Genomic DNA, 25,895 nt, shown 5'->3' with positions numbered 1-25,895 from the left:
ATTAGTCAACATTAATATTCAGGGAAGAAAATAAGTCTACTTTTTTTGATGGGGGGCGGTAAGAGACCTGGATAATGGACAGGGGGGCGCTGGCCCAAAAAAGGTTGAGAACCCCTGGTCTAGACCGACAATTTTTTGGAGCTGGAAGGGAACCGGATTACGGAGCTAAGAGGCGGCGCCGCTGCGGTGTGAACAGGAAAAAAAAGGTACTTTTCAGGCTCCAGCTCCGAGCCGTAGCTGAAAACGGACGGCAGCTGCTGCCTAAATTACTGGTGCATCAGATTCAAAATTAGAAAAAATATGTAGTGTATCAAGAGGAAAAGTGGTAAAATTATGTCAATGGACTGACAATGAACAATGGTCATCTTCATTAGGCTCACAAATAGTCATTGGAAGACATGATTTTCAACCTCAAAAATGGAAATAAATTGATCCAAGACCTTTCTTGACAGTCTTACCTGCATGGCTACAATAATTTAAGATTTAGTTTGCACTATTTTATAAACCCCCTGCATTTGTTCTGATACGGAACACATTTTCGAGCATTGAATTCATGAAATGAAACCCTAAAGATGGCGTGATAACGTTATAAACTCTTCAAGCACCCTGTTTGTAGACATTTCACCTGACCAGATCTCATAAATATACTCTTTATATCAACAGCATGTGAGTTATTATTATTACTGCATGAACAAACAGAGCAAAGCTTGATTCTCCACAGAAAATATAAAGGGTTATACTCACTTTCTTTTGCTCTGTTACAAAAACAAAATTCTGCCTCGTTTATTTTATCGACTATTGGCTGTCGATTGGATGGCGGTCAGAACAGTCAGCAAAATCAGCCATGGGATTGTATGTAGAGTTCCTGTTGTAATGATTGAGCTGCAGAATTATACAGGGTGTTAGTTCCGTTGGTGCTATCGAGACCAGGCTGGGAAACGTATAAAGGTACTAAAGAGGTACTTGTATTTAACTTCAGTATTTCCATTTTATGCTACATTGTACATTTTACTCCACTGCCTTTTAATGTGTCCTTTTAGGCAACTTTGCAGACTTTCAAATCTATCTGCCGACTATTTTCAGGTTATTCCCCCTCAATACATTTGATTTTTTTGGTTATAGTTTGGTCTATAAAATGTCCAAATATTTGTGAAAATGTTCCTTTTTTATTTCCTCAAAGGCCATGTTGATGTCTTTAAATGTCTGTTACATCAATCAAAAACCTAGGAAATGAAATAGAGAGAAGACATCTCTATATTTGAGAGCGTGAAAACAGCATTTTTTGCATTAAAAATAACCTTAGTGATCAATTGAGTTCACAAATAGTTGCCATATCATTTTCTGTCTATTGAATAATAGATTGCTTCTCTAAAACACATTATTGCACCAATAAAATATAATCCAATTATATAAAATGCATTATTCTAAAATGGGCTACACTGTTATAGTACTTTTACTCTTGGTACTTTATTTTATATTTAGATGATAATCACTTATAATAATTGTCACTTATTATGCTCATTTATGCCAATTGACTGATAATAAATGAGCTGATACAGCACATTTTAAGTGTTGTTTACAGTCATTTGGCTAAACCGCTAAACCATTAATGTTTTACAAAAAATTGTAAATGGCTCGTTAATTTATTTATTTTACTTGCAAGTATAGTGGGGTTGGATATACAAATATGTAAATGATGATGGTTGGTGACTCCTAAAGTGGACAGAGTTCCATCTGCAGACTAAAAGTTATACATTTCCCACCCTGGACCTTTCAGCTCCTCTTTTATCCGTGCAAAGCACAGAAGTCAAAGTCTGCGAAGGCTTCCTGCTGCTCAGCAGAGAGGATAAAGGGTTTGGCGGGAGGCGACAGGATTGGCTGGAGTTGAGTGAACTCGCTGTCAAAGTTTCCGACATCCATTGACTCTTTGATTGACGGCAGGAATGGTGGCTTGGCTGTCTTAGCCAGGAGGGCTTCCCAGTCGATGGTCTGAAAGACAAAGTTATATTGTCTTGTTGAATCAATATTAAATGCCGTGCACTCTTTTTTGTAATTTAGAACAAAATATAGCAGTAGTGGAAACATTTACTCAAACACTGTGCCTAAATTCCAGGTATGTACTGGAGTATTTCCATTTAATGCAGATTTAGACTTCTACACATTCCAGAGGCATATGTTTTACTCATGACTCCACTACATTTATCTGACAGTGAAAACCATATCTCCAGATGGGTTGATTAGCCTTTTTTTCTTAAAGGGGCCCTGTTATTCTCCTTTCAGGATTCATATGTATATATTGTGCCTCTACTGCAAACCGTTTCCACGCTTAAATGTTCAAAAAGCTCTTTATTGTTCTCATACTGCCTGTACTGCTGCAGCACCTCTTTTCACCCTCGTTCTGAAACCAGAGCCCAGTCTGCTCTGATTGGTTAGCTGGCCGGCACTCTAATGATTGGTCAACCGTTTAGAAATGTCCCGCCCCTTAACCTATCATTTACAATGTGTTTCAAGCGCTAGCCAATAGAAGCGCACATGTTACGTAGTGATGTCACTATGTAACGGAAGTAGACAAAGGAGTCCAATGGAGGCGTTTCAGGCTGGGGGCGGGAGTGTCTGGGAGTGAAACTCTGGAGGGAACTTTGGGGATTTCAGCCTTTGCAGACCATTAACATGCACAGAAACCTATATACTGTATATACACACTACTACTTTTAGCTAAAGAAACTGTTTTAAAAGCCTTAAATTAAGATCCTTCTAACACCCCTTTGGATTTGATTAAATACACAAAATGATTTATTTAAAGAGTACGTAAAGTTAAATAAAGGGATTTTACCTCAAAGAATTTCTCCCCTTTCACCTCATTTGCATCTCTCTCTCCAGCGCCGAGTCTTTTCAGAGGATTCCTCTTCAACAGCTACGGAAGGATGATCGAGTAATATAACATGATAGTTACAGCCATCTTAACCAAGGATCTCAAACGCTTAACATTTCTGCTATCAACATTAAACCTAAGGACCATGACAAGATAACTCGTTTTGTTATCCTTGTTTTCTGCTGGTGGTACTGTTATCATCTTCTTTTATGTCTGTCTTATGTCTACAATTATACCAAAAGATGTTAAGCTGAACTAACAAAAACATTTAGTATGAAATGAAGCTTAAACTCCTCAAGTCATTGAAATAGAATCAGGGTTTATGTGAGCCTTAGATGAGAGGCTTTTACCTTCTTGATGATGCAGACCGCATCAGGAGGAAGAGACCCTGGATAATGCACATCATCATTGACGATGCTGTCGAACACCTCCTCCTCATCCTCACCAGGAAACGGAGACTAGCAGCAGGGCAGAGTAACACATTTAAAGGGGACATATAATACAGATGTTCAAGCTTATACTTGTATTTTGTGTTTCTACTAGAACATGTTTTTCTTTCTGAATACACCTGTATTCACCCACTGTCTGAAACGCTCTGTTTTAGCATCTTTGTCTTTAAGGCTCTCCATAAAAAAGGCCAGTCTGTTCTGGTGAAAAATATGGTACACCTTTATAAGGGTAGTTTTCAAACTGTTGGTGGAGATGCAGGGCAGTTCATTCTAATACACCTGCATGTGACAAAGGAAGGGGGACCAAATCCAAATGGCTTGTTGAATCCTTGTGGGGCACTTCTTATACCAAAATATATGAGCACAAGCACTGAAAGAGTGAAGAGTAAAAATCACCTTTACCTATAGTCCATTTAGGAATTTGATAATTGATCATTTAAAGATAAATGGGTACAGTTGCAATGGATGTTAGAATTGTCATCAATGTTTTGAAAACTAACAGAAACTAATTGAAGAAACACAAAAACACGTATTAGCTACCTCTCCAACGAGCATCTCAAAGATCAGGACCCCCATCCCCCACCAGTCCACCGCCCGGGTGTAGTTGTCGTCTGTCAGGACCTCGGGAGCCAGAAACTCAGGAGTCCCACAGAAAGTGGAGGTCCGATCTCCGTGACCCATCCCTATCGAAATAAGTAAAACAAAATTATTACAACTATTTTACCCCAATTATTACAATTATTTTTAACAATCAAAATCATCCAGGAAAAATGTTAAAAGACCATAATCAATACTAACAAAGCACTTATATACTAATAAAGGAATGGCTTATCTAAAGCCCATTGAGTAGCACTTGAAATGTTTGGCTCTATGAAACCTGGTGTACTTATATGATTCTGTTTTCTTCAAGTTCGTATCTTCCTGGTCGAATGCACTTATTGTAAGTCGCTTTGGATAAAAGCGTCAGCTAAATGCAATGTAATGTAATGTAATAATCTCATACAAACACACGACATAAGGCTTTCTGTAAACCTTTAAATTGTACTGAATAAATAGGCAAAAAGAAGGAAAAAAAATACTGCAAAACAACAAAATGTTTTATAACATAGTTCTAAAAATATTATATTAAAAGTTAGATAAAAAAAAACTGTACCAAAAGTAAAAGCCCTCATTATGCGGCCCATTACTGCTGTATTCCAACTATTGATGCATTTAGCGATCAACTCACCTTCTTTACAAAGTCCGAAGTCTGTGATTTTCACAAACCCATCTGCATCCATCAACAGGTTATCCAGCTTCAGATCTCTGTGGAAAACACCCAGCGCATGTATAACCACGTCTGAAGCTACAGTACAATCAGGTGAAATCCCTTTATTCTGTATGACTTACCGATAGATGATTTTATTCAGGTGGAGAAACTCTAAACCCAGCAGGACACATGCGGAATAAAACCTGTAGAAAACAACAAATACATTAACAGTATAATACTGAATACGAGCACACTTGCTGGACTTTCTTTCTATTTCTGGTGTTTTTTTTTAATGCATTTATAGAATTTCAAGTGTTGTCATGTTGCAGCTGATCAAAGCGGAGCTCATTTAATCCCTTTTTATACTGCCGGGCGGCTTCATTTTCTATAAGATATCATAATGTTTGAGTTGATTTGCATAAAATACTTTATACAATTACCTCAGAATAATGCCTAGTAAACATACTTAGTTATATTCCACCGCTGCATTACACAAACATATAGGAGGACAAACAGGAACCTGGTCTGGGCCTCGCTGAACACATCGTTGTGGATGTGGATCATGAGGTCTCCTCCAGGTAAATACTCCATGACGAAGCAGACGTGGTCGCTGGTCTGGAAGCAGCCGTGGAGGTTCACCAGGAACGGATGTCTGGACGCGTTGATCATCTCAAAGATCCTCTTCTCGCTCATGAGGCTGCAGAATAACAACTCAGATTCAATACTCTAAACGTCATATATTCACGAGGCCTGTATAACAAATGACCATCTCTATACATTAGCTGAGTGTCTTCAATTTTGTTAGATTTTTTGTTGCTAAGTTTTAACTCGAAGTGAGTACTTTTACTGAGTTCTTAGTTACAATCTCCGAGATATCTGTTTTATGATCTTTGACTTATTTTGATATTTGCTGGTGTGTTTTTTGGAACTAACTTGCCAGGGATCCAAACAGTATTGGAACTAGTCTTTTTTTTTTTATGCTGCCAATACAAGGGCCTTTTCTCAATAATCCTACAGATTATTACTTTAAGTATAGCCTTGGTTTACTAGTCGGAAATTCACAAACAAATTAGTAAGAAGACACAAAAAATGCCCTTCAAACTTAAAGCCTGAGAAATACAATCAGCAAATTGTAGCTATTTGTTTAAACTCTGTCTTGTTTTAGCTTTAAACTATTTTAAATTACAGCAGACTTTTAATGTGTCTTTAATGGCTCTGCTAATTTCTTGAGAAACTCCCTCTAGCGTGAACTTTGGGATTTTAGCCTTTGCAGAACATTTACATGCACAAAAACTATATAACACACGACCACAGGAAAGGGAAACCTCCAAAAAGCATAAAGGGCCCCTTTAAAGCTTTCCCTTCACACACCTGTCCACTTCATCTCGTGTCACAATGTCTCTTTTCTTCAAGGCTTTGATGGCGTACAGTTTTCCTGTCTTCTTGAACTCTGCCAGCAGAACCTGAACAGAGAAGATTCACAACAAACAACTAAAGATGAACACCAGAAGAAGATCATTTAACAGTTTAAGTGAAAAGCTTTCAAACTTTTACCTTCCCAAAGTGTCCTCTGCCCAGAACTGAAAAGTATTTGAAATCATCCATCTGCATCCTTGTGAAAGAAGAGCCAAAATTCACTTAAAAGTCATTAGGATTTGTTTATACATATGCGTGTGTTCGTTTGTGTGTGTTTACTTTAGAGCAGATACAGGCTGGTCTCCACTTTCTTCTTTGTTGTTTATGGAAGACTACAAACAAACAGAGACAACGTTGGGAACATTTTATCATTCAGTCACCTCAACACATGACATCCTAACATCACCATGTCTACAAGAGCTTTCTTAATGATCCACTGCATTTGGTATTATAACTATGTTAAGGACTGTTGCTTGACTCTCAATCGAGCTTGTGTTATGAAAGACTTTCTACTTTAAAGCTTCCGTTTGTGATGATCTTAGTTTTTGTGTTGAATGCTTCTGGTTTTATTTTTAAACGTATTATTCTCTTTGTGTCTTGTCTGGTTTTACTTCCTGTCTTTTTGTTTTCCAACCTGTGTGATTGTATGATTGTGTTCATCTTGTGTGTATATAGGCCTGTCTCCCCTTGTGTTTGTAGGTTTGTCGTCTTTGTTCCTGTCCGGTTCCCCGAGTACCTGCCTGTGTCTTCGGGGACATGAACACTGGTCCTGTGTTTGTTGACCTGCTGTTGGGGGAGTTTCTTGAAAATCCACACTCATTTAGACTCTAAAAGGTGCCTGGTGCGTCAGTATGAAGACGCTCTGGGACTGAGACCAACTGTATTTGAAGTAGTTAAAGCCATTTTTTTCCAGCTTCGTACCATGGCCAAAATCTATCTGTTTCTCTCTTCCAATAATCTTGAGAAAGTTATGCACGCCTCTATATCGTCCCGTCTAGGCGACTGCAACTCCCTATATACTGGGATCTGTCAGTCATCCCTGCAACTGGCCCAGGTATTTAACTGGTACTCAACTCTAACTGGTATTTATTTATTTGATGAAAGGTTGTCTTGGCCACCTGCTCTGTTATGTACAGCAGTTTGGTGAACGTGGTTTGTTTTTAAATGTGCTTTATAAATAAATGTGATTGATTGCTTGATTGCTTGATTGATTGATTGATTGATTGATTGATTGATTGATTGATTGATATGTATAATATTGGAGGTCAAACACTTTAGTATTTAGCTACTGTCTTCATTGTTTTAAAATACATTTTAAAAAACAGTGTACCAGATTTTCTTGCGAGGCAGGCACAGAGGATGTTTTGTGTGCTGTGGTGATGATGGCGGGGGGGTCTTCTCCCGGCTGGAGGCTGGTGGGAGGCGGCTGATCCTCAGTGAGGCTGAGCCTGACTTCTGGAGACTCGCTGCGAGATACAAAAACATAAAAGATGTTGGCTCACACAGTTTGGGCAGAGATTTACACCCTACTAAGTGTCAGGTGATTCTGACCTTGGCAGTGGAGTGGTAGCTAGAGGCTTCTTCTCAGTTGGAGGGGGGGGGTTGTTGGCCACGAGGTCGGGGGGCGTATAGATGGACGAGCTGAAGGTGGTGAAGGAGCTGTAGCGAGGGAGGATGTTCATCATCAGGTGACCCCATGTGGCGAAATTCATGTTCATCTGGGCCGCTCTGAGGAAGTTCTTCCCTGAGGAAGAAAAGGTTGCCATGTTACACCAGAGGAACAGAAACAAAGACGAAATCCTTTGAAAGTAAATTGTTTGATGCTTTAGGTATTTCCTCTGTACCTCTCTCTTTAGTGAAGATACATCTCTGACGCCTCAGCTTCGGCTGCCGCTCAACAACAGTGTCGATGAATTGAAGCTGAAAAAAGATAAAAGGAGAAGAATTATTTTGGACATTCACTTGTGTTATTGCTCAATTTCTCAACATCTTATATTCAAAATATATGCATGTAAATGAATGCAGCTAATGCTGGGAGAGTTGTTCTTGTTATACTTTGGTTTGTTTGGTGAATTGGCTAGTGACCTCTCTTTGTTTTGATTCATTAAAACATTATCTTTTTAATTTTGCTGATCAGTTTCTCCTTCTTTTCTCCCAGTTATTTAATCTTTTGTCCTTTCATCCCTAGACTAATAGGGAACGTAACAATATTAGTTTTTTGGAATCATTTATTTGCTATACTTCGAGTAACCCAGAATGTATATATTGCTGTACTTTTTGAGAATGTATTTAAAGGAAAGCACATATTAATGATGTAAAAAGCATTGTTTTTTCACCACATATTAGGATGTTGAGGCCTCCGATGTAGAGAGAAACAGGTTTTCAAATGTTTCCGAAAAGTACAATTGCTTTTGGATCCTTTTGTTTTGATGTGTACACCAGTAAAAGGCTCTATAGTCCAGTTGTCATTGTTTGCCTAAACAATTTCTCCATAATACACATTCCACTGAAATCACACTAGCCTCTAAAGCTCTCCACTTATACATAAAGGGAACCCCTGCTTCCCCCTAAAACACTTAACATGTCCACACTCAGGAACATTCTCACCTGAACAATGTAATAACCATTCTTCATAAAACTCCAGTACGTTCATAACCTGTGTGTCTGCTTGCAACAAGTACCTGAACATTTCATTTTGAAACTGTAGGCCTTAAAGCAGGGGGGTCAAACTCAAGGCCCGGGGGCCAAATCCGGCCCGCGACTTCATTTTATGTGGCCCCATAAGAGCTTGCAAAGAATATAATATGTTTGTTATACGGTTACATGGCGAAGCACGTTGCCCATAAACTACATGTCCCACAATGCATCTCAAATTGGACTTTTTTCTCAGAATTTGCCTTTTTTTTCAAAATATGCCTTTTTTCTTAAAATGTGCATTTTTAGCAAAATGTGATGTTTCAAAATGTTACTTTTTTTCCAAAATGTTAATTTTTGACCCAACATTTCACTTTTTTTTTTTTTTCTAGAATGTGGCTTTTCTTTTTAAATCATTTTGTGACATTCTCACTAAAGAGATTTGCAATTATTTGCCCTAGACTTCTGCTTTCAGATGTAGTTAATGATGAAGTTATTACCCTATCTGATAATAATCCAATGCAGAGGCAATATTGTAATATAATACATTATTTTATATATATTAAATATTTGTATATGTATTTTTATATAGTCTTAAAGTTACAACTGGCCCTTTGAGTGCAACCATAATGCTGATGTGGCCTGTGATGAAATTGAGTTTGACACCCCTGCCTTAAAGGATTGATTTAATCATCAAAAAGATACCCTCCTCAGAAATATGATCCGTACAAAAGCCTGTTTAGAAATTATAAGACTTTTACTACCAAACACCGAGTGGTGACACAAGTATTTAAATATTTTATGTAAAGGTACTTACCACAATTTGAAAATAAGTACAAATTCTGCATTCAAAACCTGACTTAAGTAAAACTATGTTGGAAGTTATGAGGAAATATGAGCTGCTGCATTAAAGCCTCATTATACTGCTTTAGATGTTTAGAATATATATTTTGAGTCCATTTACATGTATTTAAGTAATTTTTTATTTCAGTTACATTCCAGCACTGCAAACACCAGGAAGTTGTTACATGTACCTTGGCATGGAGGAGGCCCTGTGGCTCCAGAGGGAACTCCTGGTTGTGGTCCTGGTTGTCCATCATGTCCTCCAGTCGCAGCAACTTGACGGCACACATCGCCCTCCGGTCCCGCCAGAACACAGCCACCTCCAGCTCTCGAGACTTTTCAACAATAGGAGAGCAGACAGAACAAGCACAACAGTTAATGAACACAAACAATTACTGATTATAATTGATTTACAAATGTGATCCAAAAACACATCCCCACAATATGAAAACAATTAGAAAATAACTCCCAAAGCAAAAGCCATCTTATTCTAAAATAATAGTGTCATTGCATGTAATGAATGATTGAGCTGATGAAAGAATATCTGCAGGTAGTAGATGGACACCTGCTGGTTCCAGACAAAACTACAACAATAATACATTAAAGCTTAAGAAAATGATGATACACTCTCTTGCAAGTAAGAATTCAAAAATATATCAACAGTATCATCAGGAAAATAACACAAGTTTCTATCTTCCTCGAAGCCCTCCTCCATTCCTCCACCAAATGCCCTTGGACTATTCCATCATCTGCCCTGCTGAAATTACCACGAGTGATATTATTCAACGAATAACCACCAGTAGATGGCATCACTGTGACACTGCACCATCTAGTTTGCCAAATAGGAAGAAGAAGACAGTGGCTCTGTGCTGCTTCAGTCAGCACGACCGGTAATGGGACGGGCATGACGTCAGCTTGGCGGGAGCCCCTGGGAGCAGAGAGCGCTGTTATTTTCTCCCTTTCCCTTTCTGTTCTACATACATGGAAGGAACCATGGAAGGAACCCATCCGCAGCTTACTTCTGGGTTTTAGGACGCGTCACTGCACCACTCTATATCAAGTCGGTGGTGTTTTACTTTATCACGACAGGACAGCCTATATTTAACATACAGTATAATGTTTTTTGCCTTTATGAAGGTATCAGAGGACATTTAAAACATTTCTTTTTTTATTGCGGTCCTCTATAAAAATTCCCAATCCCTAGTCAGGCTCAGGACCCCGTGGCATTTACCTATTGCCATTTAAAGACACACCAGAAAAACACAAACTGACTACAAAAAGGGGCAAAGTAAAACAAAAAAAAAAGTGATATAAAGACCAAAACTATATTTAAATTACACAAAACAACTACAAAAAGACTAAAAATGACAAAAAGTATATACTGCCAGTATGTAGGTAATTGTGGAGTATTTTTCATGATTATTCCCAGGATCCCATCGGTTCAAGTCTCAGAGGGAGTGTAAGTACACTGCAGGTTTCAGTGTCTGGGTTGGGGCATGTCAAAAAAATGCAGCCATTACCATGACATCCTGCATAATGATAAAAAAGGGCACGAGCACTTCTGCTCAGGACAGCGTGCCAGCTCCCCCTTTTCTTCAGAAGGAGAGCAGCCCAGAGAACAATCTCCTTCTCAACCCAACGGAAAGGCACAAAATATACAAAGAGGTCGGACCAGATCCAGATCCCCACTTCCAGCAAGCACGAGAGCCCACAGATTTATAACTTCATTTTTGTTTTAATTGCCTGCCTATAATATAATAAAGAAAATAAGTGTTATTAAGAGTTTACACATGTAAGTATTTAAGTTATCTAGATGCAAGAAACATTAAAAAGATTTCCTTCTCAAATATATATGTATTATTTTGTAAATGTCCCCTGTAGAGAACATTGGGTCAATCTTTTCCACAAAAGCTTTATTACATGAACATTTGATAATCAAATTCACTTCCAATAATTATATTAAAGTTCATATCAAATGTTTTTTGCTTGCTGTTAACTGGTTATGCATAGTTTTACAAGGCAAACAATCAGTCTGACTCTACCTCAATAAGTTTAAACAAATTTTTTTTTCCTCAAGGTATAGTTGAAAATGAGATGAAGTCAAACTGACTCCAAAAATATCATGAATTAAAATGTGTATTTTGAAAGGCTAAAAGTTAATATACACTACACAAACTATTCATAAATTAAACACAAAGAATATAATCTATGTTCCTATAATTGCATCACTTGTTATCTCCCTTAATGCTATTGAATATATTTATTTTAAAAAGACAAAACCCACGGGACACTAGACAAATTAAGAAAGTGCTCTAGAAAACCAGAATGAACAGTTTTTCTCATTCATCTCCCGGTGTCATGTTGAGGATAAAAAGGAATTGCTTGGTTCAACTTACAGTTTTTATACATTTTATTACTCAAGTGTATACTTCCTGTGTATTCCCTCCCTGCATGGTGCCCTTGTACACTCTGTAAGGTCCTGTGGTGGACGTATTATACAACGTGTCAGCACATGCAGCGTTACTACAGCCTGTAAGCTGCTGATCCTCTTTCTATCTGCACCAATGTCACAGAGACAAAGTCCAGTCCATCCATCATATAAGGAGAACATGCTGTCTTTGATCCTGGAGTATCTCAGTGGTGTCCTGTTTCTGTTGTTCAACTTATTTCAGGTTGAAACAGGATGTACATGCAAAGGAAGTACTGCTTGGACCTGCGTGCTTGTGATCAGAATTATAAAATTAATCACAGAAACGGGTAGCTGGACTACAGTAAAGAAGGTTTATATTATGGGATATCTGTGGTGGAGCTATTGTTTAAGTTTTCCCTCCAGTTTTGGCCAAACGTGCCACTCTAATTGACTTGGTTGAATTGAGTTGGATTCAATCATTTCATAGGGGCTAATTAGCGTACAAGGTAAAAAAGAATGTAACAATTTCCCAGAGTTAGTCGATTTTTGTACTAGCTGGCTTTCAGGAAAAATGGCCTAACTTAGATTTCTCCATGTTTAATATAGGTGTAGTAGGGGTAATAAACTCAATATGATCATCAGAACTGAGATGCTACTGGTGTAAACATGCTGGGTTGACTGCACTTCAGTGACTCACCCGCTCCAGCTGGATGCAGAACGTCTGATCCCAGGTCAGCCTGCCGACAGCAGCCAAGCGCGTCTGTCCCACCACTCTGCTGTCCAATCGGAGCACCGCACTGATCTCCACTGTGGGACAGAAACACATAAAATGAACTGAATCCACAGAATCACCACATTCTACAAAAGTGTTTCTCATCAGATTAAGGCAATAATCTGACTGTTGTAACCATCAATTGAACAGCTCTTTCTGTGGAGTTAAATACGATCTAAAATCATCCTTAACTTCTTTAGTTACTACAATATTTACAATTAAAACCTAGGTCTTGTTCCTATTGTTTATCATAGTAAGAAGTCAAAGTTCTTTTTTTATTTCAATTGTGAAAACAAGATAAAATAGATTGTAAATACTGCATTTACCATAAGCTATCAACTATGTGAATATATATATTTATAAAAACAAATACCACTCACAAAACTGAGCATGTTCAAAGTGGGAACAACACATTTGAATTAGCTTTAAAGCTGCATTTATTGTTTTGTTGGCCACATTTAAGCCCAATAACTGCCCAACAACGTTACAGAGAGAACTGTGACACACAGCAAATTGTCATAATGTCACCATACCAGAGACAGAGCAGTTATCAGAAGCTAGGCAGAAGTCATGTTTCTGTCCGCCTGATGAATGTAAGTCAACATTTCACTCTCTTTGGTTTCTGTTTTGGTCGCAATTTTCTCCAGAGAAACTAATCTGCCTCTTTAGCTGCTAGAAGCTCCACTTTCCTCAACACATGGCTTCACCTGCAGGTAGAATGTATACTTTGGCTTTATCGGGGTTCACTGTAGAGACTCAAAGAATAACACCAGGGATTCTCCTACTTCCAAAGATGCCAATGTATAACCAATTTGTACTTGTTTACCATTTATCTTAGAGAGTAAATGTCATACCATTTGACAAATGGCCTTTTATAGATGACTTCCAACATTGTTTGAAAAAAATATAATGCAATAAACTCACTGATTAGATTAACTTTAACAAACATGTTTCAGTTTTCATGAAAAATGCTTTTTAAAATCTGTTTGCTTTAAGTTCATGTTCTTGTTAGGAGAATTACAACATTGAACAATTCTATTCATTGATAAGGACCACTGGAAGCCACTGGAAGACAGTTTGAATATATACTTTAAGTTAAGATTGATATACAATTATATTAAATGTCTAAAATTGTCACACACACACTTGTAATTTACTCCCACTCATCATGAACAAAGGTTTGCATTTGCTTTCATAATTGTATTTTAGTCTATGGGGTAATAATAATTTCTAAGAATAATCTTTGGAAAGAACTTTGTTTACTTCCTTTGACAAGCTCAAGTGAAAGAGGACATGTTAAGCTCATTTTCAGTTTCATATTTGTATACAGTATGTCCACTTACCAGGTTGTTCCTGTGTCCTGTGAGCATCTGGATTGTCTTCAGAGGGAGAAAGATGGTTCTCCTGCTCTGGGTTTGTCAGTACATCCTCACATCCAAAAAGTCTGACTTCAAGTTTCCCTGAAAAGAAAGAAGATCAACATATTTTGAAAAAAAAGAAACATTTGAGATCAGCTTCCATTAAACTAAAATAGTATCAAGTGTAACAATAACTAACCAGATGTTGAAAGTGGTTTTGAGCAGAAAAAATGAACCCGTGTGTTTCAAATGCCTGGTAATGAATCTCAGTTAAGGCAGTTGAGCTAGTGCACTTCAAATTAAACCTTTAATTTATCAGCGTGAATAAATCTCTCAGACCGAAGCCTGTAATCAGTGCTGCTCTCTGGTGCTCGTACATCTAAATGTACTTAATCTAACTTTAGTGCAAATAGCTGGGTATTTACTGCTACAATTTTTTGCTACAGAATTTGTCTCCTTGTTACATCATCAAAAGGCTTTTTGTGCGGCTTACAAGTGAACTGTCCAAAACAAAAACAGATTACACATCCTGATTATCCTCTGCCAGAGGTCAGCATATGCTCACCATGTTCAAAAACTGGGCATCCATAATACTACTGAATATTTAAGTAAAGAAATGCTTACATTTAGAATTACATTTTATAGTAAGAGAAAATACTACTACTACTTTTTAATTCCGCAATTATACGAACGGCATGAAGATGAATCTTTCATAAAAAAAAAAAATTCTATTCATAACCAGTTTGAATTGGGTCATTTTAAGATATACCTTTATTAATTCCAATGGGAAATGTTACCGTTATAGCAGCTTAGAGCAAAAGCAAAGACCAAAACCACCCTTTTCAAAAATAGATAATGCCTTATAACTTAATACAAGTTTGAGAATAGCTGTATATAAACATGTATAATGCTGTGGTGTGATAAGTAAAGTAAATCCTTGTGAGATGGACTGGTAAAATAAATGAAATGTACGGATATTAACGTTTTAAGCAGTTCAGATCCGTGTCAGTATTGCAATGTGTACCAGTCAAAAAGGCAGGTCTGAAAGAGAAGATGGACGGGGACGTGGACAGGGGACATCCAGGTCTGGAGTTTTTAGGAGACTGACTTCCCTCAGAAGGAACGGCCCCCCCTGCAGGCTCCTGGTTGGTTTCCTTCCTGCACTTATCCAGAGACAGCCGCAGAAGATCCAGCTTCTGGGAGGACTCCTGCACCCGGGTCTGAGCCTGAAGGAAGATAGACAATGTGTTGTTATGATCGGTCTGCTTGACAGAGAAGAGTTAAAGACATTTCAGCCTAACCTTAGTTGATGATAATATATCAGGATATGAAATTAACCTGCAGATGTCCTGGTCCAAAATCAGACCAAACTTGTTTATGGATGATTTTCAGCTAGAATGAAGACCAAAAAAGGCTTTTGCTACTTAATAAGTTGTTGACCCTTTCAGCCTCTACCAGACGGTTCAGGGTGGTGAGCAGTCAGCAGCCAATGACGGTATAAAATAGTAATACAAAAGTTTAACATTTTTAACCCATTAGAGTTCATAAACATGCACAAGAAGTATTGGGCTGATGTGACCACAGTACCAAATTAGCTGTGGACAGACAGATACACGACGGGACACTTGATCCCCTCTAGGATTACGCCTGTTAGACAAACCTACTGCACGATGCACTTGAAAATGGTCATCAGCCATTTTATGTTAAGATTGCAAGATAGATGATTTGCAATGGCCAAGACCAGTGTTTTTCAAAGTGGGGGCCCCGACCCCCCGGGGGGCCGCCAGGGGGCGCCAGGGGGGTCCGCAAAGTTTGAGGGAAAGTGGAATTCTTTTTTTTTGTTAAAGTTACATTTTTTTTTTTTTTAGATGTTATTAATAACTGCATATCTATCAATCTATGTGTATTTCGATGCCAATCTTTTAATATTTTGTACTTATTCATATATATATATATATATATTTATTTTTTTAAATCACAAAACCGACCTTCAAGCCAATCAGAATCGAGCTGCCGCTACTGAGAGTGACACTGAGTATCTGCTCAGCTTTTGGAGCAAGTGAGAGCTAGTGAATATTTCGCTCTGCAGCCGGATGAGAGCACGGATGTAGCAACTATTGATGTTTATATATGAATATAAATATGTTTACTGTTAATATTACTGTTGAATATTATATATAATATTATTAAGACATAAGTAGCTGTCAAAAATGCTAAAAATATATGTTAATTGTTCATATTACTGTTCAAAATTATATAATATTATAAAGATAGAAATCACTTAAAAAATATATTTACTGTTGATATTACTGTTTAATATTGTCTTAAGAATGTTTATAACAGTAGACACAATGAATGTAATGAATGACAAACAAAATATAAATAAAAATATTTTTTAGAAGAATAACTGATTATTAATTATTAATACAAATATATATTAAGAAAATGTATCAAGCTGTATGATTAATTTGTCATATTCTCCATCATAATGTAGTCATCATTTAAAAAAAGGATTGCAACAGGGGGGTCCCCGCCAGACGATAATGCTATATGGGGGTCCTTGGCATGGCAAAGTTTGGGAACCCCTGGCCTAGACTATACACCAGTAAAATTAAACATTATTTAGAAATGTATTCTTCATGTTTCTGTGCTACAGTATTTTAAGGTGTTGCTAGTCATACAGTTGATATCCTTTTATGATCAGAGACATTTTGATTTAATTTTCCCATGCAAGTACTTTTTTGAACATATTAAATACATTATTATTACAATTATAATAAAAACAAATATATAATAATAATAATAATAATAATAATAATAATTAAAATAACTCATATATTGAAAATCAAAAATAATTCATAAGAATAAATCTTATTAAGTGGGGTAATAATAAGCACACTACCATTTTTAGAGTTAGATTAAAGCTGATTGCAAGGCTGTGATGTCAGAAGCTTTTACGCAACAGCAATAATTCTGTTATCAGAAAAGAAACTCAAAATATTAAATAAGATCTCTAAGCTGTCCTTCAGAAATGATTATCAAGAAAACCCACATGTTGTAAACATCTTTCTCTATAGCTCGAGGTTATTCTACAACAAGAAAGGAGTAGGAAATGTGCTGTCATGACGATATCCTTTAATATTTTTGTTTGATACCATTTTGTATAGAGAGTTCTACCTCAGTCAGTGCCTTCTGGTCCAGCGCTGAGATTCCCTCCAGCTGCTTCACCACATCTTTGGCCAGCACCAAGGCATCGGTCTCTCTCTGCATGTAATGCTGCAACTCTGCCAAACGAGCCTCCACAGCACTGACAGGAGAGATCCCTATAAGACGAGAGGGAGAGTATTTCAGTACTCGACAGGAATTCACTTCAGATGAGCGATACATCCTCATATAGCCTCTTCTCACTCCTGCATTCAATATTTATAACGCTTAGCAGAGCCCTTTTCTCTGAAATGTCTCCTCGCAAAGGTCTGTATGTTACATTTTTATGTTCCTGACATTTAGCTTACAATTATCTGAAACGTATGAAAGCTCTAAAAGGAAATATAAAAACGACACATTGGGAGAAAACCGTTTATCCTTTGCAAAGTTAATACAAGGAGACAAGGAACAATGAGTTAGGTAAAAATGACTACCTCACTTTTCTTTTAATCTTGCTGCTTTGCTAATATTGACTTCTGAATAATAATAATAGTAATAACTTGGATTTATAAAGCGCCTTTCAAGAGACCCAAGGGCGCTTTACAATAGGACGAGGGGCCGTTGTGGAAATAAACAAAGGGCTGGTCACAAAACATGTAGAGGAGAGAGATCATTGAGGCTGAAAGCCTTGACAAACAGATGTTTTTTGAGTGCTTTTTTAAAGATATCAACAGAGTCAGCGGTCCTGTATAGTCCTGTAATGTATAGTGTTAAAAATTTCATCATTGTTTTTCTAAAAGATTCTCTACAAAATCGTTGTTTTCCGTGGGGAATCGGCCTTAAATGGGCCTTATTAAGCTCAATTTAGGTTCATTTTTTTTTTACTATGCTATATAGTGATGGGAGTGAAACTCTGGAGCGGACTTTAGGATTTCAGCATTTGCAGACCATTTACATGCACAAAAACCTATGTATCACACTACAGGAAAAGGCAAACCCCCCAAAAAGCATAATAAGCCCCCTTCAATTAACATTTCCTGAACCGTGAACATGATAAAATGGTTTCTGTGTATTATGTGTATCATCTGTATGGTATACATTGAAATGCATCAATTATGTACCTTATTTCTCAAAATGTTGTATTCAAGTCCTGCGTGTTCTTTGAGGGCGTGAAAAATAATAGTTATTTATTGTGGAAAATTGTGAATACATCTATATATTCTCTTAATGACTCTTAATGTTAAGTGTTTACTTGCACTTTACTGTTTTATATTTGTAAAACTTGACTTGTTAACAACTCTGGAAGTGTGGTGTTTTGTTTTTTGCACACCATCGATTACCCTTATTGTCTATATTTTTCCTCTTTTTCCCACTCTATACTGCAACTGCTGAAAAACAATGTCCTTTGGGATGAATCCACTTTTAAGTAGCAGCAGCACAGTGTGTAAGGTGTAAAGTGCCCTACTGTCTTATCAAATATAGCTGACACTTGGATACACAGTGAATCGAGCTGCTAGTAATAACAAGGACTTAAATTCCAGACAGAACAAAACATAACAAAAGAATCAATGAGGAAAAAGGTCAGGGGTGAAGGAAATGAAACGTGAGAGGAGGTAAAAAGGTACAGTTACATGTCTCGTATTACTTTTGAGCCATGAATAATGTTGTGAGTTTCAGAGTTTTCACTCTGTAGCACATATCTACAGTTCCAAAGTACGCTAAATGTACCGTCTCTTATTAGAGGTGCAAGATTGGTTTCACTTTCCGGATTAAACAAATAATGCGCGCAAAAAGGAAGGGTGGCAGGAAGCACGGTTCAACTAATATGGGTAGTATTATATTTCAGGGCAGAAGTTTCTGACAGGCATTGTTAGCTGTCACCAAGTGTCTTTCAGCTGTATTTCTTTCCCTGGAAGGGCTTTTGAAACACAAAAACATTATCGAAAATGAAAAACTATTGTCACAGCTTGTTACAGCATGTCAACCAAAACCTGTTTAATAAAAGGAAGGTCTTGCCTAATTTACTGGCTTTACTTTTAGGTGTGTATCTGGCTTGACATCAGCAGGGGAAATAAATTGGCACGGTTTACAAAAGAAAAACAAAATCCTAAAACGTTGTTTACCCTTAATCCCCTTTCTTGAAAACAGAGTCGTGACCTCCTTCCAGAGAAGAAGGACATCCACATCTGACATCATATTGTCTCTTTTCAAAAGTATTTTTCCTGACACACAGGAACATTTATTATAACCATACAGTTTCTGCTGAAAAGTATGGAATTGTTTATCAATACCAGCGACCCTGAGGCTGAGCTTGAGATTTTGAGTTTAGAAAGTATGGTTCTCTATTACAAAATGGCATTACAGTTTGATTATCCCAGTATGTTGTTATCTATTATGTTTAGATTCCTTCTTTCTTATAGATTGCTGGTGTAACGAGCCAGCTTGCTCTACATTAAGAACATTAATGTGATTTTAAAAAATGGTGTTACAGATGTGTTTATGTTGCTCGTAGTGAGAGATGTATTGTATGACAGCAAATATGATTCCATGCCTTGTTGGAGATAGTTTACATGCTAGAAGAAGCTGTACATTTCCAGTACAAATGCCTCTAGAAATAAGCAAAATTCCAACCAATCGTGTAAACAACTAATCATCTGACATGCAGCGATCCTCTGCAATAGGGGTCATGGCCCAGGATTCTGACCTCCATGAGTGGGGTCTCCACCACCATCCTCGCCAATTCCACTGCTGCTGCCAGCCTGGGTGACTTTGATAATCTGCAGTCGGATCAGCTCGATCTTGGAGCGGCTATCCTGCAGCATCTGCTGAGCCGTGGACAACATCTGATCCTGGATAACGAAATCACATCAAGAGACAACAAGCCCCACTTCATCACCACACTTTTTTCCCCTGCATATCAGTGGGGACAGGGGAGTAAGATAGAAAACAGCCATTATTTATCAAAACAAATGGCACAACATAAAGGGAATCACCAGAGACATGCAGCTCTGCACACACCACTCATCTCCATATTGGACAAAAACAAGTGGCAAAGAAGATAAGTGAGAACAACGTGTTCACATCAGGTGGAAACAGCATGACTTTGCACTTCACTCACCTCAGGTTGATGCTCTCGCTCCTTGCTGAATAAGGACTAATTTGACATCCTCTGTGGAGGTAGAGGGGAGGACTTCTCAAGTTGCCACCTTCACTATCCTTGAAACACAAGTCCTATGATGTTATGGTGCGTTCACACACACACACACACACACACACTGACTTTGGACTCCTCTGATGCCGCTCCTACATCTTGAGACCTGGATCACACAGACTTGTTTTTGCCTCTGTGCAGCCTCTTCTAAAACGTCCCCTTCCCACTGCTTCCTCATCCTCTTCTGCTCTATTAACAAATCCTCTGTGTCTCTCCCCCTCTCTCTCTGTCTCTTTTAGAGGGGGTTGCTTTCTGCAGGGGGACGGACGGCGGAGTTCCTCTCTGGTGCCAGCACTGCTGCTGCTGCTGCTGCTGTAGTCTGACAGTGTTGATCGCCTGCTCTGGGCTTCGTATTGGCCGCTGCAGGACCACATGTTCCTGTGTTGTCACCAACCAAAAGGCAAACAGAGCTGCTGCTGCTCTCTTCGGGACAAGGCAGTGCGGTGGTTACGAGATTTGTTTATCCTGCTCTGACAAGAAGGGTTTGTGAAAGAAGTTAATAACCTTAAGTATTGTAGTCCACATCTAGGGGGTGGAGAATGGTGGAGAAGTTGCTGGTGTGCTGAACATGATGCTGAACATAAAGCTTACTGACAGCACTGTGGATGATTACAAGCATGTGCACTTCTTGTCTGCAGCAAGCATGACAGCTCTATGCTGCCCTGAGAAATTGGAACCGAGATGAATGGCTCTGTTCATTGAAATCCATTAATATGTGTAACATGTACACATGAAAGGACACCAGTGGTTAATTCAAATAGAAATACAATGGTAAAAAACCGCTTTTCAAATGTAATTTCCTGCATTCTAAATATTAGCATCAACATTTACTAAGTGTTTAGTATTTACTATGTAGTGAGAATATACTATATTTTGTCATATAAATAGACTATAATGGTTGATGAGCAAATGTAGCTAATTACTTTTAATGATATTTTGTATTATAATGTAAATCTGCAAAATAACTGCTATCAAATAGAAACAATTAAGTAGTCAAATAGAGTAATAGAAGGAAATAGAAAAAAGTACAGTATGCTGTTTTCTTTTGAGTTGCTGTGGAGTAGAACTGTATAAATATAAAGTAACGGAAATGCCAGGGTACCAGTATACCTCAACGTTTTTAAAGAGGAGAAACAGAAACATACAAAAGGGACCAAATGTTGTGACACACATTGGGCTAGTTTGAGTTATTGCCAGTATGCTTTTTATTAGAGTAATTTAATTGAATTGCATGTGCTAAATACTGTATGTAGGCCTACCTATAGAATTGCAGTCCTATTTGTATTTTAGGCTATATGACCTTTTAATTACATTTTAAATAAAGATATTTCTAAACGTCCTGTTTACTTGTCCCTTTCGTATCAAACACGAACAATTAAATCCTAAAACTGAAAAGCTCATTTGCATTGACCACCAGAACGAGGTCCCTCCTGCCTCCAATGATATACAGCATCTTTTTTTAAAGTGCGCAAGTGCGAGTCGGTCCAAATGAAGGTTTGGCCTTGTCCTAATAAAATATTTTGGGCGGCCATTAACTTCAAAATTGTTTCTGAGATCAATACTAGTACTAATTAGAAATGTAGTTCAATTTTAGTGATATTTTAAGAGGAGAAAGAGGTGTAAATCAGCAAATGTGAGCAAGGCAGTGAGACCTATTTTGAGAGGCGGAGCTCGCCCTCTTCTCCATTCGGCGAGGCGCGTCGTAATGAAAGGAGCGCGTGAGCGGCGGTTGCTGTGACTTCCTCGCTCATCGGCAGCTACATTGTGTGGAAGCAGCACGTTGTTGGCTTCTGCACGCTGTGAACTTTACGCCGAAAATTCTCCTGTTCAAGGAGAAACCAGATTTCAAAGCTACCAGCTAGTTTCTCATACGACAGTTAGTTATCCCAGCTTGAGAAATCATGTCGGCCTCGGCGGCAAAAGTGAGTAAAAAGGAGCTGAACTCGAACCATGACGGAGCGGACGAAACCTCCGGTAAGATGGGGAATCATGGCGGCCTCCCGTTCACCGCCATTTTCACTTTCTTCTTCTAACACAATTTGTATTGCTACAGGGTTAAATATTGTTGATATATACTGTGTGTATTGCTTTAATTTAGCTCCAGGACCGTATTTGTGGTGGACCGCGGCTGTTTGCTGCGTGTGTTCGTATTTCGATAACAGAAGCTAGCTCGTCAGCTAGCGCATTTATTAGCATGCCCGCTGTTGTTCAGTTCAGACCGGTGCTGAGAGGCCATGTTAGCTAGCCCTTAGCATCATCAGCGTGGCCAGTTGTGTCGTTCGCTGCCCACTAAGTGGATGTGTGCGATGCTGGATGATACCTTGCATTGGGTGCTGTTCTAAAACGAGCTTTATTTGAGCAAGTCACCATTACATCGCTTTTATTGTGATTTTGAAACGAGGAAAGTGAAAATTTCATTCAGGCGATAGCCGTTAGCCAGCTACTGTTGTTGTTGTAATGTTACCTAACGTTAGCTGACGACGTTATGTCTTGTTACTGGTCAAAATGCATCCATATTTACCAGCCTTTCTATCAGTTTAACGTGGTAAATATTATATTTATACATCTGTACGCAGAGCTCTGCCGTAAGACCACCGGTACGACTATCAGGGGGGGTTGTTCTGGCATCTGTCCTAGCTTGGTCTCACATTATCGCGGCAATGTGTGTGTGCAGACTCACATTTAAACCACGCGGCCTTGTCGGTTGCAGCCGGCAGGAAACGCAGAGTGTCTGAGCCGCTAGAGCTGCAGCTATTGGCCGCTCATATTACGTTAACCTCCGGGGGATCCTTTATTTTACCGCGCACTACCGGGCGATTAAATATTGTATCTCAAAGTCTATTTGAATGAGTAAAACTTCGAAAATCTTGAAAGTACAGTAGGGTTTCATTGTGTCAAACTCACACACATGACTTGAAATACGATAAGTTTTGCGTGCACGTAAACAAAGTTATGCATGTATCTTTTTTTGGGCAAATCTGTTTTCTCCCCGAGCTCTGTTATGCATCTTTTATAACACATTTTTTATTTTCACAGAGAAAGAGCAGCAAGAAGCTATTGAACACATCGACGAAGTTCAAAACGAAATTGACAGGTAATTTAAAAACACTTTTTTATTTTTAAGGTCGGGGTTGCTGTTTTGTAAATGTAAAAATAACTAATGAAGTCAGATGGGGCAGCCTGTTTTGTGGCATAAACAAATGCATATTCTGAACTGTTTGACTTCCTGTTACTTTTCAATTTCAAAGAATCATGTTTTTTTTTTTTTTAAACACTTCTTCAACTTTGTTCTCCCTTCAGGTTGAACGAGCAAGCCAGTGAGGAGATCCTCAAAGTAGAACAGAAATACAACAAACTCCGTCAGCCATTCTTTCAGAAGAGGTCAGAACTGATCGCCAAAATCCCCAACTTCTGGGTCACTACGTTTGTCAACCATCCACAAGGTGAGCTACTCAACATGAAGTGTTTATTTTCATAGCCTAGTCATTCGGAAGTTATTTCATTACCAGGTTAAAATGTTTTGGACAGTGGCTCAAGTTAAAGTCTTGTCTGTTCCCCCCCCCACAGTATCTGCCCTACTGGGAGAGGAAGATGAAGAAGCACTTCATTACCTCAGCCGAGTGGAGGTGACAGAGTTTGAAGACATCAAATCGGGCTACAGAATAGATTTTGTAAGTATTGACACACACGGTATGGAGGTACATGTTGTTTCATATATTCTTACTAATTTTGTAATGTTTTTGTTTTTAGTATTTTGACGAAAATCCATACTTCGAAAACAAAGTACTTTCCAAAGAGTTCCATTTGAATGAGAGCGGGGACCCATCTTCAAAGTCGACAGAAATCAAATGGAAATCAGGAAAGGTATGTGTATTTTTCCAATAATTTTTTTCTAATTTTTTTTTGCAAAATAGAGTTGATATGCTAGTTTGAATACTTGACCAAAAACAAATATCAAAGCAGTATGACCTGACAAAAGGACTTGCATATTGAACATTTTTAATCTGAATCTTTTTTGTGTATGCTCCCTCTGTTTGTAGGACCTGACCAAGCGCTCCAGCCAGACACAGAACAAAGCCGGAAGGAAGAGACAACATGAAGAGCCAGAGAGCTTCTTCACTTGGTTCACTGATCACGCTGACGCCGGTGCTGATGAGCTCGGAGAGGTCATCAAGGATGACATCTGGCCTAACCCCCTGCAGTACTACCTGGTATGTCTACAAATGGGGTTATCTATCTTTAGCTACCACTTTCCACAATAAGCAGACCTGTTTTTGACTTTATATTCATTTATTGTATTCCTTTTTGGGGGTTCGAGGCATGCTATCTTTTTTGGTATGACTTAAAAGACACAAATTCTCAAAGTGATTTTCATTACTAGGTTCCTGACATGGATGATGAAGAAGGGGAAGGTGAGGACGATGAAGAGGACGAGGAGGGTCTGGAGGACATCGACGAGGAGGGAGATGAAGATGGAGAGGAGGACGAAGAGGAAGATGGAGAAGATGGAGAGGTATAATGGATAAAGTCCAAAATGTTTCTTTAAGTGGTGTGTTTTCAACAACTCGCTAACTTTATGATATCTTGTCCTTTCAGGATGATGAGGGAGAAGACGACTAAGTAATAACTTGATCTACCCAAACCCTAAACCTTCTATTCCCTGTTTGGTTTTTCCACTCGCATTCGGGAGCAAAGGTTTTAATTTTATTTTTTTGGTTACTTTTTTTTATAAATAAATCTGTGTGCTTCATTTTCCATTCTGAAGCCTCTTCACCTTGGTGGTGCCATGTTATGTTCTCCTTTGAATCATCTTAGGACAATGGCACTTTGCCCTGAATTGTGAGTACCATCCCCAAAGTCATTTAAAAAAAAAAAAATGTATAAAAATAGAATCAGCACAGCATCCTGAGTAGAACTTTAAAAGACCATTCACAATGAATTCCTACTGTTAAAGGTTGTGTTTTTAAATTGACTTAAGTGACCCAGTGCTAGTTGACCCTTCAATTTATTTTCCATCTATTTTTTTTTTTTTCGGTTGGGGTTTGATCCCTAGAAGAAAAACTGTTGTTTTCCCTTATGTGGTTAACGAGTACCAGCTCATTCCTTTTGACTTGTAATGTTTAGTGGGAGGGGGGGTGGGGCAGGAGTATGTTGGTTATTGGGGAGAGTGGTTATTTTGACACCATTTCTATGGGACTTTTTTTTTCATTGTATTGTTTTACAGATATCCATGAGATTTGAAATGACATTTTTAATAAAGAACAAAATGGAAAAAAAACGAGCGTGTACATTTTGGCCCCCACTGCTTTTATGGGTAAAAAACAAACAAAAAAAACGACTTATAACATTGAATTTACATGAAGTCACCTTTCCTTTTCTGCTGGGGAGGGGGGGGGGGGGGTGGTAAATGAACCATTTTAAATTTGAGGTGTATAACTTTATTTGTTACAATAATAAAACATAATGTGTTAACATGTGGGTGCATAGACATTTATTGAAAATATATATTTAGGTAGTGGCAGAGGCACCTGGGTTCA

General features: G+C 38.2%; 2 protein-coding genes across 3 annotated transcripts; one reads left to right on the top strand and one right to left on the bottom strand.

Annotated features, from left to right (window-relative positions):
- Window positions 1-18: 18 nt before the first annotated feature.
- LOC307043391 (serine/threonine-protein kinase N2-like) lies at window positions 19-21,901 on the bottom strand. 2 transcript variants are annotated; one of them, XM_079687822.1, is made up of 20 exons: window positions 20,266-21,901; window positions 19,852-20,057; window positions 17,181-17,326; window positions 15,028-15,229; window positions 13,989-14,105; window positions 12,571-12,680; window positions 9,655-9,798; window positions 7,831-7,906; window positions 7,538-7,730; window positions 7,317-7,452; window positions 6,266-6,318; window positions 6,125-6,182; window positions 5,942-6,033; window positions 5,091-5,267; window positions 4,711-4,773; window positions 4,550-4,626; window positions 3,862-4,004; window positions 3,223-3,330; window positions 2,834-2,914; window positions 19-1,989 (listed from the first exon to the last, which is right to left on the bottom strand). In XM_079687822.1, exons 2-20 carry the CDS (start codon window positions 19,988-19,990, stop codon window positions 1,786-1,788), a joined length of 2,319 nt encoding a protein of 772 aa, XP_079543948.1. In that variant the 5' UTR covers window positions 19,991-20,057; window positions 20,266-21,901; the 3' UTR covers window positions 19-1,785. The 2 variants fall into 2 exon arrangements, with proteins under 2 accessions (XP_079543948.1, XP_079543947.1); XM_079687821.1 differs by having other exon boundaries at window positions 19,852-19,996.
- Window positions 21,902-22,105: 204 nt separating this feature from the next.
- Window positions 22,106-25,281, top strand: LOC307043393 (protein SET-like). Its single transcript, XM_079687825.1, has 8 exons — window positions 22,106-22,332; window positions 23,395-23,452; window positions 23,659-23,801; window positions 23,926-24,029; window positions 24,109-24,222; window positions 24,399-24,569; window positions 24,740-24,871; window positions 24,955-25,281. The coding sequence occupies exons 1-8, from the start codon at window positions 22,260-22,262 to the stop codon at window positions 24,976-24,978; spliced, it is 819 nt and encodes a 272-aa protein (XP_079543951.1). The 5' UTR covers window positions 22,106-22,259; the 3' UTR covers window positions 24,979-25,281.
- Window positions 25,282-25,895: the final 614 nt, after the last annotated feature.

The sequence above is a fragment of the Notothenia rossii genome (genome assembly GCF_949606895.1).
Source record: "Notothenia rossii genome assembly, chromosome: 6".
Classification (NCBI taxonomy): Eukaryota; Metazoa; Chordata; class Actinopteri; order Perciformes; family Nototheniidae; genus Notothenia; species Notothenia rossii.
This window is presented reverse-complemented; position numbering and strand designations above follow the sequence as displayed.

What these genes read in the sequence shown, in the direction of transcription:
- LOC307043393 (XM_079687825.1), top strand. Translation starts at nt 22,260, where the DNA reads ATGTCGGCCTCGGCGGCAAAAGTGAGTAAAAAGGAGCTGAACTCGAAC. An exon ending in CGGAGCGGACGAAACCTCCG is followed by an intron (nt 22,333 to 23,394) that starts GTAAGATGGGGA and finishes TTATTTTCACAG; the next exon opens with AGAAAGAGCAGCAAGAAGCT. An exon ending in TCAAATGGAAATCAGGAAAG is followed by an intron (nt 24,223 to 24,398) that starts GTATGTGTATTT and finishes CTCTGTTTGTAG; the next exon opens with GACCTGACCAAGCGCTCCAG.
- LOC307043391 (XM_079687822.1), bottom strand. Translation starts at nt 19,990, where the DNA reads ATGTTGTCCACGGCTCAGCAGATGCTGCAGGATAGCCGCTCCAAGATC. An exon ending in TATCTTCACTAAAGAGAGAG is followed by an intron (nt 7,731 to 7,830) that starts GTACAGAGGAAA and finishes TTTCTTCCTCAG; the next exon opens with GGAAGAACTTCCTCAGAGCG. An exon ending in GCAGAGGACACTTTGGGAAG is followed by an intron (nt 6,034 to 6,124) that starts GTAAAAGTTTGA and finishes TTCTCTGTTCAG; the next exon opens with GTTCTGCTGGCAGAGTTCAA.